General features: G+C 38.4%; 1 protein-coding gene across 1 annotated transcript; it reads right to left on the bottom strand.

The window, feature by feature from the left end:
- Nucleotides 1-1,222: 1,222 nt before the first annotated feature.
- Nucleotides 1,223-19,865, bottom strand: LOC144631743 (activating molecule in BECN1-regulated autophagy protein 1-like). Its single transcript, XM_078490290.1, has 12 exons — nt 19,328-19,865; nt 12,148-12,206; nt 10,306-10,489; nt 9,096-9,271; nt 8,442-8,508; nt 7,938-7,966; nt 5,632-6,596; nt 4,524-4,709; nt 3,732-3,829; nt 3,203-3,259; nt 2,364-2,503; nt 1,223-1,993 (listed from the first exon to the last, which is right to left on the bottom strand). Exons 1-12 carry the CDS (start codon nt 19,460-19,462, stop codon nt 1,954-1,956), a joined length of 2,136 nt encoding a protein of 711 aa, XP_078346416.1. The 5' UTR covers nt 19,463-19,865; the 3' UTR covers nt 1,223-1,953.
- Nucleotides 19,866-19,877: the final 12 nt, after the last annotated feature.

Here is a 19,877-nt window from a genome sequence, read left to right as displayed (position 1 = left end):
GGCGAGCATCCCCGTCCCTTTGATATGGTAGTTCCTCCCCCCCCCCCCCCGCCGCCTGGGCATTCAAATCACCATAAATACCGTAAAATTCCGGTTATAAGCCCCCCCCCCCCCGGTTATAGGCCCATCAACCTGGAAACAAAAAAATACATCCGATTATAAGCCCCTCCGGATATAAGCCCCCCTCTGCTGGATGACAGTACTGAACAGGGCTAAATGTTGCGTTATTATGCGTTTTTAACTTAAAAACGTTTTATTCCGCTCATAAGCCCTCCCGGATATAAGCCCCTCCGCTTATAAGCCCACCCAAAACCCCTTACGAAGTTGCATAAGCCCAGGGCTTATAACCGGAATTCTACGGTATTCACATACACTTTTTTAAAAGGAAAATAAGTGCTCTTAAAATTGGCAATTTCAACACACCCGGCTTCTCATTTTTTCCGGCATGCATTTCGGGCTACAGGATTTTAAAAAGGCCTATTGCTTAGTACGTAAACCTCAAAATTCTTAGTGTCTCTGATTTACCCAATTTGCAAGTTCATGCCGTTGTTCCAAAGGCCGATAAATGTTAATCTGGGATTAACAGTGGCATCGCGATTGAAATGGAGGTTGGGTGCCTGGGACGTTCAGGAGCTTTCACTTCTGGTACAGCTAGAAGAAATGGCGAGGTCTTAATGCACAGGAAACCTCCAAAAACGTCAGTTAGCACATGCGTGCGTGTCCAATACTGTCGACTCTTCTGGCTAACTCTGAATTGAATTTAAAATTTAACCAAGGTTTTTATTTGCCTTTTTCAAGGCGTTTTTCACTTAACTCACTGTCCCTGATACTGGATAACGTCTTCCGAAAATAAGCCCTCGCGAATATGTAATCCCTTATTATAAGCTTATAAGCTCCCTATCGTAGAGCTTAATGTATTGTATTTTACGCCGTTATAGAGTATGCTCAAACTTGTAATGTTTGTCTAACGACTGTAGGACTCGCTTTGAGCCTAATATCGTTATGCACAGCGAGTTTTACCATGTGCTATTATTTTTCTTCTTGAAACCCAAATATATTATAAATAGGCATATTTCCATCCGAATGTAAGCGTCCCCCCTCCCCCTGTAAATAACCACAGAAAGGAACGTTGAGTAAATTTAGACCCAGGGCACATTTTCGGATTTTTACGGTACGCCACGTTGAAAGCAAACCGTTAACGGCCAGTTACGAACACACGAGATTAAAGGAAAAATAACATATTTTATTGATGAGCTTTATATACATTGTTTTCAAAGCGCATGCTAGAACGCAACAGGGAAAAGCACCGCTGACACGAGAATGGTCGCTGGTGACGTCACATTAGTCCACGAACGATGTGTAAGCACAGATAACTCATCAGGGGGTGGGGTAGGAAAAGGAAGTAAGTCAAGTTTTAAAGTGACAATCAGACCTGTTCGAAGGTGTTGGTAATTGGTGATTTCGGTGTCATAAATGTTTGGCCCGCATTTTTGGGCTAAATAGAGGAATATTTTTTTAAGTGGTATAAGTTTAAGAACATCTTTTTATTAATGCTCTTTGGTATGGAAAATTATTTGTTTCTTTTTCTTTTTTTTTTTAAAAAAAAGTTGAGTACTATTTTTGATTGTTTGTTTTTGCTTTTATTTCTTTTTTCTTTCCTACCTTCTTTTTCTTTTTTTTTTTCTCTTTTTTCTCACGAGCACATTACCCCGTCACTTTGCATCATTGACAACCACCTCTCCCCCACCCCCCTAGATGCACAACGACGCGAACTGAATTTTCAATGTCGCATTTTCTCAAAGAAGACCCGCAAGGTCCTACGAGAAAATCCACGACGAACACAATGAACAAGACTTGTTCCTCGGCTTGATTCGTGGCGTGAATTTAGCAATATCCAGGCCTTTAGAGCGTATTGCTTCCAAATTCTTGCAACATGCGCAGCTGGGATTTCATTCAGGAAGTAAGATTTGAATATCTGGAAGTGGATCGTTGTCTGCAACAAGGAAAGAAGAGATTGAGAGTCAATATTTATCTTTCATTTTCGTAACTTAGATTAAACACAGTTAATTCATCAGAATTCCATTAGAGCGATTTTCACTTGAGTGTCGAAAGTAATTAATGTTTGATTTGTTTTTGCATTGCTACGTTTAGTGATTGGTTTAAAAAAACTCCCGCCACTATCTCGACCAATCAGAACTAAAACCAAAACCAATCGTGACTCGCTCGCGCACGTTTTCCCGCGTTTCGCGCCGGCTACATGTATTTGCTTCGAGTTTTGATTGGTTCCCTGGATAGTTTGCATCATTTGTGATTGGCAAAATACAGCTTTATGTAATTAAATGACAATAAAATTAAACACTAACCCAAACTGACGCATGTGCAGATGACCTCGGTTGGTGCCGTAAACCAATCCATTCCCGACCAGGGGATGGAAGAACGCTGCATTGACACTCACGTGACTTCTTCGATCAGCCTCACACTCGTGCATGATGGTAACTACCGGCTATAAATAAAAGAATTACGAAAATTAAGCTTAGCTATGGAGCATACGTCGAGTTTGCACTTAATCACCACTTTATTCCACGAAAATAGCACTAGTCTTGTCTCCGCTCTTAGAACTGTATTCCAAAATTCGAATCTCGAATAACTGTTGTATCTTTACATGAAACACTAGTGTGCAATACTTTCATGTGGTACTGTTAATTATGCTGTGCGAGGTGGTTCTAACTTTTAAGTGTGCGGATTAAACCCTACTGCTAGTGCATTCAACTGAAAGCTATTAAACAGTACTTTCATTTAGTACTGTTTATTATGCTGCACAAGGCAGTTCTAACTTTTAAGTCCGTGGTTAAAACCCTAGTTTGTGACCATTCAAAATGAAAGCTATACTTTATGGGTATCTGTTCATTATACTGTACAAGGTGGTTCTAACTTTTAGTGCAAGTCTGTGGATGAAACCCTGGCGTGCAACCGCTCAAATGAAAGTGACATTTTGAGCGTTTCTTTGGTGTAGTACTGTTTGTTGTGCTATACAAGGTGGTTCTAACTTTTAAGTTTGTGAATGAAACCCTAGTGTGTGACCAATAATTTTCTTATATTTGGCAAACAAAAATACGAGACTTTCAGGCCAGTGAGTATAATCAAATAAAAGACGAGAGTAAATTTTTGTTAATAAACAATATACTGTTCTGGATGTACTAACCTTCACTGTATCAGACTGGCTGTCTTTATCCGTGAGCCGAAATATTTGAGCCACCATCTGCGAAAAATTTGTTAAAAATAAACTCATTAAACGTCTGGGGAAACTCGCGACAAAGCCTTTACTTCAGCTCGTTACACAAGGTTCCACTAAATTGGTCATAAATTGGAAAGACCGTTTAGAGACATTTTTGATTGACAGGCAAAAGTATTACGGAATTGCTTTGGTTTTCCTTCACTACGCTCTGTGATTGGTTTAAAAATCTCGCGCCACCTTCTCAACCAATCAGAAGTAAAACCAAAACCAATCGTGTCTTGCTCGCGCACGTTTTCACGCGCTTTGCGGCGGCTACATGTATTTGCTTCGTGTTGTGATTGGTTCACTGGATTGTCTTTGTCCTTTATGATTGGCCAGAGTAATTACTTTTGTTTTTGGTTTCGACACTAGAACGAAAATCGCTCTACGCTTATTAGACTGATACTAGACTGTTTAAAACATAATCACATGGTAAACAACCAATGAAATGACTTGCCTGTCGTGATGTGAGATGCCAATGAAGTCTTCTGGCTGCTAAGCCGACCATAATATATCTATTGCGGGGAGACAGGCTGATTGAGATGGCATTTGGACCTGAAATGCACAAGGCATGTTACTAACAGCCAATCAAATGCACAGGTAATAATTACTCCTAATATATTAACCGATTGCGAGGGTTTTAACCCGCCACTTGGAACTGACAAGAAACGTGGAGAACAGTACGACCCAGCTTTTCACGAAGTCACCCGGTTCCGAAAATTTGGTTCGTCATAGCCGACGTTTTCCGACGATTTCGTTCGTTATAGCCGATGTCCTCCGAAAAAACGATTAGTTATATTCGATGTTCTCCGAAAGCTTGGTTCGTTATAGTTAATCTTCTCCGAAAATTTAGGTCGCTGTAGCCAATGTTCTCCGAAGATTTGGTTCGTTATATTCGATCATACTCCCCCTGGACGGCAAGCTTGTCCACTTGTCCCCTACCATTTTCTCAGGTTACCCTTCAACCGTTCGCCAATACTCAATTATACATCTGGGTGGAGAGAGGCACTGCGAAAATAAAGTGTCTTGCCCAAAAACACAACACAATGACCCCGGCCAGAGCTCGAGCTTTTTTTTTTTTTTTTTTTTTTTTTTTAAAAAAAAAAAAAAAAAAAAAAAAAAAAAAACAACAAATTCAACTTTAAACCGGACCGCTCGATCCGAAGTCCAGTGCGCTAACTATTAGGCCACCGAGCCATCTTAACAGGAGTATCGCGTTAAAAATGGAAGAAAAGAAAAAACGTCTTACCAAATTTCTTGGAGAACACGCACTGTCCTAGAGCGCTTTTCTCAAGAGAATACACAGCCACCGTGCCATCATCCGGGAATCCCTGGGCACTGGGTACAAAAGTGGCCAGAAGTTTTCCATCGCTTGAAATATCGCAGCTGGCGTCGTTGTGAATTTTACAGCTTGGCGCAATCACGTGAGATTCACCTTAAAAAAGGCTTGAGTTAGCACCTTATATGGTATTACAACAGGTTGGTCAAGAAAACATCATGCCGACATAGGCACAGAGCTACGTATTTCATCTTATTAAGGCTACGTTTACACGGGACCGAACCGGAACCGTTCCGGCCAGGACCGGACCAGATCGGCTTCGCTTACTGGAAACATTTGGAACCGATCCAGGTGTTTACATTGAACGTTCGAACCGGTCCAACGGATCCATAACTGACCTGCAAAACAAAGTCTATTGTGGATTCGCGCCGGTCCAGAACGGTTCCGTGTAAACACAAGGCCTTCCGCGTTGGACCGGATCAGTTGGAACCGGTCCCGTGTAAACATAGCATAACTTTATTGCATGCAACAAGCCTACGAAAAGTTTACGACACGCGTCGTTTTATGTTCATCAAACCGGCTACATGTACTTGCGGTTTTCGTGTACGACAAATAATGTCGCAGGAGTTTGAAACATGTTTTACTGAAAACCTTACGATAGTCGTACTGTCAGACGATGTTATAGAATGAAAATGGTATGCGATTTTGCTCTCCAGAATATTTTAGTCTTCACAGCCCCTTATTTGCTTTCAGCTTCGTGTTCAAATTGTTCTTTATATGGAAGGTTTGCATTTCCATCCGGCCGAACCTCTCTCGTGCGCTGGTCAGTATAGGCAACCTTTTTCTATGTTAGAAAAAATAAAGAACGAAAATCTTGTTGACCAGACTTGTTTAGACAGTCCAGTTGTAGAAATATCGACCTCGTTAATTTTTTTGGTTAAAAAATAGACCTTGATCCACATCAACAATAAAGAAGAAATCAGTCAATATTCTACATCTAGACCTCACTCTTCAGTCTTGGTCAGCAACCCACAATATTTTACTGTTATGAACAGCTATAGAAATATCTTATACTTACTGTCTTTTAAATCTGGTAATTTTACTTGAGAAAAGTCCCACCACTGCAAGCGATGGGTCGTGTTGATAATATTACTCGCTACGGCTCCTTCGCCGCAGCCCGCAAATGCGCCAGCGATGGCCCTATTTATTGCAGACCTCAGAGCAAACTGGGGCCCTCCATTAGTTCCATCAGCGACCACCACTGCCGTGTGCACGTGCCGAAACGTGCGCGCCGTTGCCGTAGCGACGGCAGTCCCAGTTCCCTGACTGCCGCCTAGAGTTGCGAAGCTCGAACTGTGGTTGGAGCCATGGGAGAGATAACTAGTCCGTGAAGAGCTGGGACCGACATTAATGACTCGTCCCACTCCCACGACGCGGTCGGTTGCCTCGTCTGAGGGCGGGACCGCGTCTGAAGAGAAATATTGAGAACTAAAAGGCACGGATGGTTCCATGCTTTCAGGGTTTGTAGCTGCATCCCCAACTTCAGAATACACGTCCGTATCGCCTGTACTAAGACTTAAACTGACCCCAGAGCCTTCATTACTCGAATCCGACTCAAAAGTTACAGAGTTTTCGTTAGATCCTTGCTCAAGTAGATTACTATCTGTACCATCGCTTGTTACATCGAAATTCCACGTGTTATTATCACGAGCACGAAATATGGCGAACACACCCCGGTAGTCTTGGTTACCGTCAGTGACGTCAGCTTGATTGACATCACTTTGATTCCTTACAGGACTTGAACTGGCTTCATTTCCTCTTGTAATTGGCTCCGAATTCAAGTCCACTGTGGAGCCAGGCGAATTTAAAGATGTAGTACTAGTCGTTTCAGGAACGGGAGCAGAAGTTGTAGACGCAGAAGATGAAGATGTAGAACTACTTGAAGCCGTAGAAGGACGTAATACGTATGCTGCAAACTGATCCCCGGCGTCTGTGCGTGAGTTTCCAATTGATTGCAGAAGACGATTTACGACAGATGAACGACTGAAAAACAAAACAGAACGGGGCGTGAGCAAGGCAGAGAGCAGAGGGCGAAGCTCTAGAGTGTTCTACAGCCTATTTTGAGGAAAAAGTACAATACAGTCAACTCTCTATTAACAGACACCTCTATAAGACGGACACCTGGTGTTGGTCCCGCCCTGCCGTTTTTCAGTCATTTTCCTGTAACTAAACTCTCTTTCAGACTTACAAATTTCTAAAACCGACAGTTGAAGCCGGTCCCGACGGTGTCCGTTTTAGAGAGAGTTGACTATAGGCCCGTTACAGGCAAGCAAGTGGCAGACAAAAAGAGAAAAGTGAGCTCTTCTATTTTTCCCCCTTCTTGGTCAGCCCCCTTTGGCTACTTTAGTTTCCTGAATACCCTTAATAACTTTATTCTTTCATTTAATTCTGTTAGGTAGTTTTAAGAAATAGATATACTCTATAGAAATACTACAACTTTTGAATTTTCTGTAAAGCTACCTCTTATGAGAGTGATAAATGATCGTCGCAGTGAATTTCCAATTTAAGCAATTGGAATAAAGAAGCCTGAAAAAACATTCAGCCCTGAATGTTTTTTCAGGCTTCTTTATTCCAATTGCTTAAATTGGAAATTCACTGCGACGATCATTTATCACTTTCATATACATCCGCAGTTCATATATGAATCATTTCATATACATTACATCAAAGCTACCTCTTATGTTTGTATCAGCCTTTATACCATGCCACAGAAAATACAGCCAATTAGAATACAGGAAAGCCGTTGTATATTCGACGGTATTCAACCCAACCTTCCCATCGTGCGCTGCGATTGTATTCTCGACGAAATTTAGTAAGCGTATTTTCTATGGCGTGGTATAAAATAGTTCCACAACACTTTCTCGTGGTATACCATGGAATATCCCACTTGTCACTCGTATTTTCTTGGTATACACACTTGCATAAAGGCTCGTGTGTATACCGAGAAAATACAAGTGACTCGGGGGATATTCCATAGTATACCACTCGAAAGCGTTGCATAACTAGTATATTTACAACTTCTTAAATGTCAATGCAATCCATATATACAGGTATATATGTATGGCCTCACAGGGGCCCAGCAGGCCATCGCTCATTCCCAGTTTCTGTAGCATGAAGCAACTAAGAATATTACTTCTCCCCCACCGCCCCCTGAATGGGAAGCTAGTCCATTGCCACACACCATCAACACCATATTCGTAATCGCACTAGCTCTGACCTCTGATCAGGCATTCTTTTAATGCCTGATTGCAGGTTACGGTGGCTCTTGACTTTACGTGATACATCATTTTAAAAAATGTTTGAACAAATTCTCAAGTTTCTTACCTTCGAGCAAACGTTCCAGGGTTAGCAGCCTGTGGTAAAAGAAAGCAATTGTAAAGTTAAGCACAAAACACTTAAAACCATTTAGAACCTAGAAGATTAAAAACTGGAGTCGGATGGCAGATCTCGCAAGCTCTCACATGAACGGCTCGCTACCCTTTGAGAAAACAATACAACAAACAATAGAAACAATGCCCCTAGCGCCAAAAACAATAGCAACTGCTACACTACAGGACCAGTAGAATTATATCAAGCTTACGACAGGTGCTACACTACTGCCCTCTAGCGGGCTTAATTGTTATACCGGTGAATTTAATTAACATTTAACACTTAATTAGCCTTTAGAGATACAAATTGAATTTCCTCATGAATTACGTATAAGTACAGTAAAATTCTGCTTAATTTTTATCTTAAGGCGTTTCAATAAGAATTCAGCATGAAAAAAAAAGCGTCAAAAAAAACTAAAACTAACTTAAAACTAACTTGATGCAGACCAGAGGAACTCACCGTTTGCGATACAATATTTGTGACTGCAGTAAGAATATGATCACCCAGAGGAGAAAATGCAACCAACCTGAACAAAAAGAGGAATAATTATTATAAATTCAAATTGTCGAAACAAAAAATGAGTACTCTGGTGCATGATCAAAAATCCGAAATCCAATCCAGGTCACATTCATTTGGTGGGAGGCGAGTGCTCTCACCACTGTGCCATCTGTGCTCCCCATTGTAATTAACTTAAGGTCAGGACACACTAGGCCCCCACCCACACCAAAACAAGTTGCTGCGACAAGCTTGTTCATTGCACACACAGTGAATTTTGAAGAGTGGGAATGTGACTAGTTTTCCAATTTAATATGGCAAAAATACATGACACTCTCTCATCAGTTGGTTAATTTATATTTTGTTGCAGCGACTTGTCGCAGAAGTGTGCACCCACTGCGTCATCGCTACTTTTGCTCATTTTGTCGCTGCGATCAGTCGCACGAAATTCAAACCAGTTTGAAAACGTGCCACTGATCGCAGCGACAAAATTCTGTTGCAGTGACAAAGATTGTCGCAAAAATGCACCATGTCACACCAGGCAACATTTTGCAGCAATTTGTCGCTGCAACAATCTGTCACCTAGTGTGTCCCGACCTTTAAAGTTTGGTTTTTTACCTGACTTTTTCTTCCACTGAAGCAGTTTGAATACAAGCAAATGGCTCCGGTTGATCCCAGCTCCAAAATAACAGCTTGTTGCTTGTTGCTATTAACAGCACATGATCCGTGGGATGAAAGGCTAGCGACGCTATGACAGCTTTATCAGGAGGAGTGTATACTTCACTATCCCCAGTCTAAGAATGACAAAACAGTTTGACGTCATACAATGTATTATTGACAGTCAATCAAAACAGAAAAAAATGAACAAAATTGGCCGTTTTTATACCAGAGGACGCATTATCCACCCAGACAGATAATGCATCCATGCACTAGTTTTGAGATGGGCACAAGACACATTATCTGTCTATATGAAGTATATTGTCTAGTTTGTCATTCGAGACGCACTTCAAAATATACTTCACCTACACTGTAGACAGATAATGTGACTTGTGCCTGTCTTAATACTAGAGGACGCATTATCTGATTGTTTCTCCCACTTTTCTCTTTTTGCTGCATTTTGCTCTCAAAATGGAAAATCCTAATATGTGATTTTTGGCTTCAAAAAATACATGAAATTGTACAGTAGCTTTTAGACTGCCATTCTTTCAAGTGTCTACTAATAAAAGCAATTTTATTAGACTACTTACCCTCATTTTCTATGAATGATAGTCAACTTGTCTGTGGGCACTTCATTGACTCTTCGCTCATAGAAAACTTGGGCTTGTAGTCTAATATTGTTAATTATTAAAAACTAGCAATGGTATATTGCAATTCCTGCGTTTTGATTGGTTAACAAGCAATGGTACTGTACATGAGCTCATATACCATTGACACAAATGTGGTAGCCGATACACGTCAATGAAAACAGCTGGTGAGCTCATATATTGCAATTCTTTAGGTGTTTTTAATAAAACAATTATTCCACACGTGCTTGTTGGATATGAGATCGTAAAAGCCAACTCAGCGCTACGCACCTCGTTGGCTATCCACCATCTTATATCCAATGCACACTCGTGGAATCATCGTTTTCAATAAAACATTCAAAAATTCCCACAGCATTTCCACTTGTGTTTCTCAAACTCCATAGAAACATGGAAACTTTTTTGTATTTTTTTTTTTAAAAAAAAAAAACAAACCCAAAAAAAAAAAAAAAAAAAAAAAAAAAAAAACAAAAAAAAAAAAAAATTCAATACCTTAAAAAAAACTTTTCTATTTCTTAAAAATTCACCTTTAAATTCCAAACTCGGACTTGTCCTCCGAGGCAACCTGATGCCAGGAGCTGATCAGAAGAAGGATGGAATGTGATGCACCATGGTGTGCGAGGATGGCCTCTTAACGTATTAACACATTTTAAGGTCTTACAGTCAACTATTCGCACTGTGTGGTCACCGTGGGATGACGCCATTTTGGTCCTGGAATTTAAATAACAACAAAATTATGACACTGATAGGCGTACTCTAATGTTTAAAACCCAACTAATGATTGTGTGATTTAAGATCTGGTTCATAGGCCTGTAATGTTTAACAACTGTAGGTCTTGTATTGAGCATCATATCATTAGGCCAAGTAAAAAAAATGTTTCTCTTTCCTGCCTACTTAATTTTTTTGGGGCAGCTTCCCTTTTTTATTATTGGGAAAGTTGGAATGAACAAAAACCAACAGACGTTACTCCTCAATTAAGTACAAAGAAAATTTTGTAAGACATGGCTTTTGTCTGCGTTTTGATACAAAATCAGGCCAAAATTTTAAAGCCTCAGCCAGGGCCGTACTTAGCGTGAGGGCAGAGGGGGTATTTGCCCCTGCCAGGAAAACTATATTAATTTTCTAACATAGTGTTTGATTTTGCTGGGCTATTTCTTGTAGTTACATGTATATTGGAGTTTGCCCCCGCAGCAGAGTTTAGCGCACTTTGCCCTTGCAGACAAAAAATCCTAGGGTACGGCCCTGTCGGCACGCTAGGTCCATACTGGAGAGGTCAGGATTCATTTTGCAAGTTCGCTTCTGGAGAATTTGACGATGGAGGAAATAACAAATAACAAAAAAGCGCCGCCCGCTCTCTTTGTTGTAGAAATCTGGATGAGAAACATTTTTTTTACTTCAGGCCTTAATATCCTTTAAAAGAGTTTTACCATGTTACATTCTTGTATGGACCAAAAAATTTGCAGATACAGTAACCTGTCCATCTAGAAACCCAAAGATTCTTGAAACACAAATTTCCATTTTGAAAATACCTGTAAGCCCCTGAATATACATGTTTACAAGCTCTCCCCAAATATAAGTCCACTTGAAAGGGAGGTGGGCAAATAAAAACCAGGGCTTATTTTCAGATTTCTATTTGTACAGTCAGATGTGTCTTCAGTGGGGGAATAATTCGGCAGCGGACATGTCTGTTACTCATAGTACTAAATTATACCTGCCAACTTTTTCTGGGTCAAAGGCGTGAGATTTTTATCCTGAGAGTGCCAGGATTTCCAAAGACGATACAACAATGTCCGAAGTTTTCCGAAGATGTACGAAATTTTCCGAAGACATTCAGAACATCTCTCAATCCCAGTACATGGACGTGTTTTGCTAAACACGACCTCGTTCCCAATGCTTTTTTTCGTCAAAACCCTGTCATTTCGAGGAAGGTATCGCCATTTACTCATTTTACATGGTGTTTCATTTTCTCTCACTGGTTTGAGATTACATTTTTTGGAAAATGTGTCGTTTTTGGTTGTAATAACTCACATTTTTCGACTAGGCGTGAAAAATTGGTTCGTAAGCATGAGTTGGCGTGAGATAGAAGTTTTCAACTCGTACGCGTGAGACTCACGCCCAAGGCGTGAGAGTTGGCAGGTATACTAAATGGAAGTAACACTAAATATGCATGGCAAGAAAAATCAAGTGATCAGACTTGGGAATTTTTTTTATTTTCTTATAAAAATACCCATTCTATAAAATAGGGCAGCTTTTAAAACTGATGACTAAATGTAACATCAAAACTGAAAAATGGTTGTGAAAATAGAGATAAATCTGTCTCCATTTGATGATAACTGAATCACAACATTTAATAAACGTTTATAACTTACTTATCAGGGCTGAAAGTGACAAGGAAAGTTGACCTTGGTGATCCTGGCAGCTCACATTCCTGTTAAAAGTGAACAAAAATAGAGTTATCTACATGTATGTGCGTAAACCAGTTCAGTAACAGTTTTATTAGGGGGTGCTGAAAACTCTAATAAGCTTATTACTATGGACAAAAAGCAAATTTTTGCTATGAAACAAACAAATTTGCTGTCTATTGGAGGCCTGAAACAATACTAGGAAACAAGAATATATCAGTGTATTCCAAAAAATATCAGGGACAAGAATCATTTAATAATTATTAAATGAATGTGTTAGTCAGAATAAACAGAATTTTATTCATTATTTTGTATTTTGCATGGAATGTGTTTTTTTTTTAATTGGAACAGTTAACAAACAACTTTTCATAAATGACTTGTGCATCAGTTTTTACCAATTCCTACAAAGAAGCATGCAATAACTTGATCTCCTCAGTGCCATAACCAGATCTTTACCATGGGAGAGGCAAGATCTTGCTAGTGGGTTTTGGGGGCATGCCCTACAAAAAACTTTTGAAATCTAGAAGCCATAAATCTTTTTCAGAGACATATTTCATGAGGTATTTCTTGAGAAAAATCAATCTTGTTCAACTGGGGATTACTTTCCCAACAGAACTGATTGTTATTTATTTTGGGTAAATATTTAGACGAGGCAAGTGCCTCGTCTTGCCTCTTGCTAGTTACGGGCCTGCTCCTTTCTCAAGTGGTCTATAAATAAACAGGTTACTACAAATTAACATTAATTTTGCTAAATGACTGGATTATTCCATTTTAGGACTTATAAAACAATCATGACAGATAAGCAACAGAGTTTACTCTTTGGGGCATTGAATACCAATGCATTTAAATAAGCATTTAATCTGATTATTTCCACTTTTAATTAATGGTTTTAAAAAGCTTGTTTAAAACAGTTGAATGTTAAGAATTCTATTAGGTACCACTAATTCCACTTCAACCAAAAATAGTTTTAATTGAAAAATTCCCACAACCCTCGCCTCGAGGGACACTTTTCAACAACTGGAGCAAAGCTAATATGATCGGAATGGCTTATAATGCTTAACTCCCAGAAAAGCTGCATAATTTAATTAACTAATTTTAACTAAAACTGTCGTAAAAAACAATTTATTCAACCAGCTGAGCTAAATAGAACATTTAACAATTGAGTTAGAATTGTTATTTGCAATCCATACACTGCTGATGTTCAAGCACATTACACAAGGGCAGTTAAACTCCAAAAGAAATTTATTTGCTCACAACAATTCAGTCTTAAGCATGCATGCATGTAATTTTTAACATGTTTACATTCCTTGCAAAAGTTATTGGGTTTTGCATAGTATAAATATTACTCCAAAAAGCTGATAAAATCACTTCTTAAACCATCTTTTGACAATGACAAATTAACTCCCTGCCGCTTATTGTACTGCTTTATTTCAAGTACAACAGAGCTCAGAACATGCTAATTTTAACCTGTTACCCTGTGTTGGCCACAGAAATGTCAGTATTGTTAATAAGTTAAAAATAAACATGTCTGATTGATTGCCTGTTATAGCATCACAGTGGGTAGCACACAGTAATAGAAAAAAAGGATTTACATTCTTTCCGTGGTTAAGAAAAAGTTCCCAAAATAGCAGAAGGATTAAAACCTCCCAAGGTAGGTTTTATTAGTCAAGATTTTATTCTAACCACAAAAAATGTATAACATGTAAATTACGCTCAAGCATTTCACCTCATCTGATCTTGATCGAGTAGAATGATCTATTTAGTTATTATAAGTGTTATGTATTTAGATAAATAGTCAAAACTGCCTCACAAAATATCAGGATATATTAAGTTGTGGTATCTTTGGTATCAATAAAATTTTTCAATTAGAAATCAGTTTGATTTATATTTCCCTTTGTTTCAGATTATGATAATTCTTATAAATTATAATAAAAATTATATATTTAATAAAAATTAAACCAGTTTAAAAATTTTTGAATCAAAGATAAATTTTAACCACAACATAAACAAATTAATGCACAGTACATACAATAGTAGTACATGCACGGTACAGTTACGCAGTTATAAGATCAAAACCTAAGTACATGAAACTCAAAGAACAAAAAAATAAGGTGACTTGATAATTACAAAGTTCTGTAATTTCTAGAAAGTCAAGAAAAATACCATCTTCGGTCATCTACCGGTACGTGGTGTATATGTTGTGGTTTAAAATTTTTAAAACCGGTTTGAATTTCTTTTTCATTGTCTCATTTTCATCACATCACATTACAGGTACATGTAACTGGAGTGCTATTCAGGTTAGCTGGTTATCTGGAAAAACCCGTGATTCAGTTAGCATGAATACCCTTTAGAAAATAAATTAATGTAAAAATGGCCAGTAATGTTTCAATCATACAAAACATCTTTGTTGTCAAAATTTATTATAAAAATGCATACATTATTCTTACTAATTTTTGTGCGTACTTTAATTTTGCAAAATTTTAGAGAGCCAAATTTTGCGAGGATCAATTTTCGGGATTGTATACCTGCCAACTTTTTCTGGTTCAAAGGCGTGAGATTTTTATCCTGAGAGGGTCTGAGAGTGCTGGGAATTCCGAAGACGATACGACCATGTTCGAACGGAAGTTTTCCGAAGATGTCCGAAGTATCCCAAAGACGTTCCGAACATATCCCGATCTCAGTGCGTGGACCTGTTTTGCTAAACACGACCTCGTTCCCAATGCTTTTCTTGTCAAAAGTCTGAGATTTTGGGAAAACGGTCATTTACTCATTTGACATGGAGTTTTTGTTTCTTGCGTTAATGGTTTGAGTTCACATATTTTTGGAAAGTGTGCTAGTTATGGTTGTAATAACTCATATTTTTCAACAGGCGTGAGAAATTGGTTCATAAGCGTGAGTTGGCGTGAGATCGAAGTTTTCAACTCGCAGGCGTGAGTCTCACGCCTAAGGCGTGAAAGTTGGCAGGTATAGGATTGCAAAAAAAAATCAGAGAAAATGGGTATTGAGCCTGCAAACGGAAACTTAAGTTACTGTACTAAAGAGGTTTGGAACTATTATACAAACTCGAAACAGTAACTAGAGGAAGGGTGCTAGTCAAAAACAAGATGGAAAGATATTTTTTAAAGTAGATAGTTGCAGTTCTAAACATTTAAAAATTTTAATTGTTTTGATATATAATATGGTATTAATTTTCGCTATTTAAATTTTGCGCAATTTTTTTTTCGCACATACTAAATTTCGCGATTATTTTGAAATCATGAAAATCGTGAAAATAAGTACTCGCGAAAATTAGTAAGAATAAGGTATATATAGCTAGAGAGCTGTGTTTGTGTAAGAGGCAATAAGCAACCTAGACCCAAGGGCTGTAACCCGTGACACCTGTTACAGCTGTGTTCACTCGATGTTATGGGTGAAGATGTCGATTGGTGTTGTGTTACACTTGCGTACAGAGGAAAAATCTACAAGTGATAACTTCAATGAAATTAAGGGCTGCTTAAAAAGGGTAATGAAAGCCCTGTAGACATGTAGTTAAGACCAAAATCCACAACCTCTGACAATTTTGAGTAAAACATATTTCTTTTTGTTTTACCACGTAGGAATAGCACAACAATTTGTCGAAAAAAGTAAAGCCCTATTTCATCACGTCTCCCACTTGTACATACAGAGAGGTTCACGTTGATTAGGCAGCAACTGGGAACACCAAAATCGCCACTTTCACAAGAAAGTGACTACGGTTTACAGAAAATACTGTAGGATTTGTATAAAATCTTGCAAAATTGGTTTGTTAAAATTTGAGGCAGAAATATTAACAATAGGTTATAAGTCTAATAGTTCAGGGCTGTAAATATAATAACAGTCAGTCAGCGGACATTGGCAGACCAAATTTTGTTAATGTCCAACGAAATCCCAAGCGTGGTCGGACATGATGTCCAGACAATTTTTTTGATCGTAAATCCTTTTTATGGCAACAATGAATAAAATTCAACCTTTTGTCTTTGGTCAGACGACGTTCGAATAGTATCCCATGATGCATTTCATTTCATCTTATATTATCACTGCGTACGTGACTTAATCAGTATTGTTCAGCTCTCGCGAAGCGAGACTTCAGAAGGATTCGCCATAGCGTGTTTCTGGACTAGTTTTGATTCAAAAGCTTCTGCTTTCGAGGAAAACGACTAATTCTGCGTTCACTGCGTTTCAAAGGAGAATTTCAGTGTCACATTAAAGGGATTTACCTGTGTTTCGCTAGTATACAGAGAAATACATGTTAGTGTTATCGAACAATTGGACGAACGTCGAAGAGCTCTCGTTCCTTTGACTGCAAAAATTCGGCTATAGATGAGCTATTTGTTGCTGGAGTGTTAATAAAGAAGTCCTGTGCTGATCCGAATCGGTTTTCTTATATTTCTTCTTACATCTCTATCGATCGCTATGTATTGATCTCTAGTCTGTCCGCTTCGCAGTCGGCGGGCCCGTTCGGCGTTGTTTACATAATCTGTGAATACATATTTGAGCTTATTATTTCGGTTATTTTTCACCAGTTGCAAGCATTTTACTTATTTGAAAAGTACAGTTATAAAATAACTTTCGAAATTAGTCATTTTGAATGTAAATATAAATGGCAATGATGACAAAGCTCACGAAAGAGCCCAGCGATTGTTGCCTGAAACAGACATCACACACGCTTCGCAGCATGCGGCGCTGGTTTTCGATCGAAATTTCAGTCATCTTTGATCGCTGAAAAAGTCATTTAGATGCGGGTACTTCTGGGTACTTCTTTGCAAGTACAATAATACGGCCTTCATTATGCTAGCGTGAGACCCATATTTAGTAGAAACCTGCTTATAATCCAAATAATCGTGAATATTTATGACCTCGTCGCGGGTCAGTGAACACTTTGTGAAGGAGAGCTAATCAAAATAATCAAAATAAAGGACGTTTTTTAACAAATCACGGTCATAGGACAATTGCAAATCAATGAAAGTATGACAAACAACAAAATAATACAATTTTCTTGCTTTTGACTAGAAAAAAATACGAAATGTGCCGTAGAGAAAGCGGCGTTATTTTACGGTGAAATCCGCCATAACTTCGACATTGCGTAAAGTGCGCGGAGAATTGCACCATGGGATACTATTCGAACGTCGTCTGGTCTTTGGTGATGTCCGACCAAAATTCTGTTTTGTCTGACCAAGATGGTGTCTTGGTAGGACATACCGGGTATGTTCTTTCAAGTGAAAAAATTATTTGCAGCTCCTTTAGTTACATGTAAATTCAATAAGTCATATAGTTACATGTATTTTATTAGCCTTTTTATTATTTGAACATGTAACATTTATTTTTTTTTGTATGTTTAATTTTCCTAAATGTTAAACAACGAAAAAAAAATCCTTTAAAATGAAAGTCATTCTGAAGGTTAAGGTTGTATAAATCAGCCACCTAGCAGTTGTCTAGACTTTTAGTCAATACAATATTGAAAGCGGAATTGATTTGATAAGCGATCCATCTACTATAGCTGTCTATAGTCAAAAGATATTGAAAAACGCTGTCAATAATCGCAGGAGTTTGAACCTATATGGTCAGCAATATCTCCAAATTTAAATAAACATCAAAGAGCACTTATCTCCAAGTTCAAGGCCATTGCCAATGTCGGATTAATTTATCTAGAAGAAAAACTCAATATGGGAAACAAAAAAATAATTGAAAATTAATTCATGAAAATTAAAAATTGTCTCAAAGCTTATGTGTTTGATTTTTTAACCTATAACTGATCTCGGTTTGATAACAAGCAATTACAATTTACACATTTATGAACTCTGAAGGTCAGAGGATTGATAAAAAAGTAAGATTTTTTAACAATTTTACATTTACATGTAGGAATGCAACCAAAAAAAAATTCGGATTACACTTTTTTTTCTTGTTTTTCAATGGTACCTGGAGTGGTGCAGTTCTGAGGATAAACTTCTTAAACGTAATTTCCTGTCAAAGCAATGGATTTAAATCATATAACTAAATGCATGTATTTTGGCATGACAAAAATTGACCAAGGTAGAACAAAAGTCATTTCAAAAGAAGTGCTTCTTTGATTATTACTGTAAACAATATCTGAAAATGTTTTAGGATTTTGACATGGTTCTCAGTCTGAAAATAGTCCAGTGTTGATTATTAATTTGAAATCTTTTGTGCAGTTACAAAAACAAAGTATTTGAAAAACCGTTCCGGAAGTGACATGTGGTATACAGGGTTGGTGCCTTCCTCATCAAGGTCAAGTAAAAGGAAAACCACTTGTAATGTTGAGGGCAACTTTAGCCTATTACACCAACCAGATGGTTTCAGGCACTTCAGAACTGACAAATGTGTTAACTACCTGTCCAATAAAGAGTTAAAATCCCATTCACCCGACATAACAGTGACCAAGCTCTTGTATTGTCTGAAATGTCGCAATTGTCAAGGTCACTGATCATTGAATAAAATTTCACCTCTGTCCCCGAGTTGAAACGTCTAAATTTTCCCTATTTTCACTAAAAGTAATGTTCCGATCTCATTTAGTTTGACCGTGACAAATGCCCAAAAAACAGCATGTGGGAAAGGCTTTGAAATAAGCGACTTTAAGCCACGGGAATAAATATAAACACAACCCGACCGTGAACTTGGGTAGGGACATGGGAACTTGGCATTGATAAAACACAGGTATTGAGACGGACAAACAATAACATAACAATGGTCCAAAATCATAAATTACAATAAAAGGTAGACATATTATCGAGGAGAAAGCTTATCACTGGGAAACATATGTTCCTGTAAACGTCATTTCCACGGGGGAAACGAGAAAACATAAAACGCGGCCACGCAATTACGTCGGGTTCGGATTTTGATCTTACAAAGTCTATGTCGTCATTAACTACGAAATTGTCAAAAAGGCAAGAAATAAATGTCAAAAAATACGTTGTAGTAAAGAAGAAACGTAGCTTAAAACATTCTGACAATCAGAAAAAAGTGATATTATGATTTCGTCTTAAATGATTAGTTTGAGTGCGAAAACGTCACACAATCTTCAACAAAACCTGAAGATCGACACGAAAACAACAACAGTAACACTACGCAAATAACAGCGACCGGTAAAAATGACAAGAGCAAAAAATCTTACCTTCGATCGATGGCAGGATGTCACAGAGGAATCTTCGGCGTAGGATAGCAACAAATCTTGATCGTTTGTTCTTCGAAGGCCCGTCTCTCGCCTGATCAAGGCATTGAGAATGTTCGATCGTCTTCCCCTACGCATCGTCCCAACTTCCTGCGCAGTCGTTGCGTCTCGCGATATTAAAACCCACTTGCGCCTTCTCCTTTCTCCTTTCAATCGTTTTTGAAGAAGATGATGAATCTGGTTCTCAACTGCGGGTGAAAGGTGCCGACAGAAAATCTTTCTCGAAAATAAACACAACGCAACAGCTCGCCTCCCACGTAATAAAACCGAGTGCTTGAATGGACTTGGCGAAATATGCCGGTGGTATGCGTGAAATGTCCAATGTGAATAATTCTTCGAGCGGTGAAGATTCCCCAAGCATCGCTACATACTCTGTGCCTTTCAAGATCGTTGTAATTCGAGATCAAAGCAAAGTTTTCAGCTGAATTCGTTTGTAAAACAAATGAGGTTTCCCGCCACCGCTTTCTAGACTCCTTGCCGTCAAAAAAAGAAT

Source organism: Oculina patagonica, chromosome 12, assembly GCF_052425735.1.
Source record: "Oculina patagonica isolate OP01 chromosome 12, crgOcupat, whole genome shotgun sequence".
NCBI lineage: Eukaryota > Metazoa > Cnidaria > Anthozoa > Scleractinia > Oculinidae > Oculina > Oculina patagonica.
This window is presented reverse-complemented; position numbering and strand designations above follow the sequence as displayed.

What these genes read in the sequence shown, in the direction of transcription:
- LOC144631743 (XM_078490290.1), bottom strand. Translation starts at nt 19,462, where the DNA reads ATGCGTAGGGGAAGACGATCGAACATTCTCAATGCCTTGATCAGGCGA. An exon ending in GGCATCTCACATCACGACAG is followed by an intron (nt 3,260 to 3,731) that starts GCAAGTCATTTC and finishes AATTTTTCGCAG; the next exon opens with ATGGTGGCTCAAATATTTCG. An exon ending in CTGCACATGCGTCAGTTTGG is followed by an intron (nt 1,994 to 2,363) that starts GTTAGTGTTTAA and finishes TCCTTGTTGCAG; the next exon opens with ACAACGATCCACTTCCAGAT.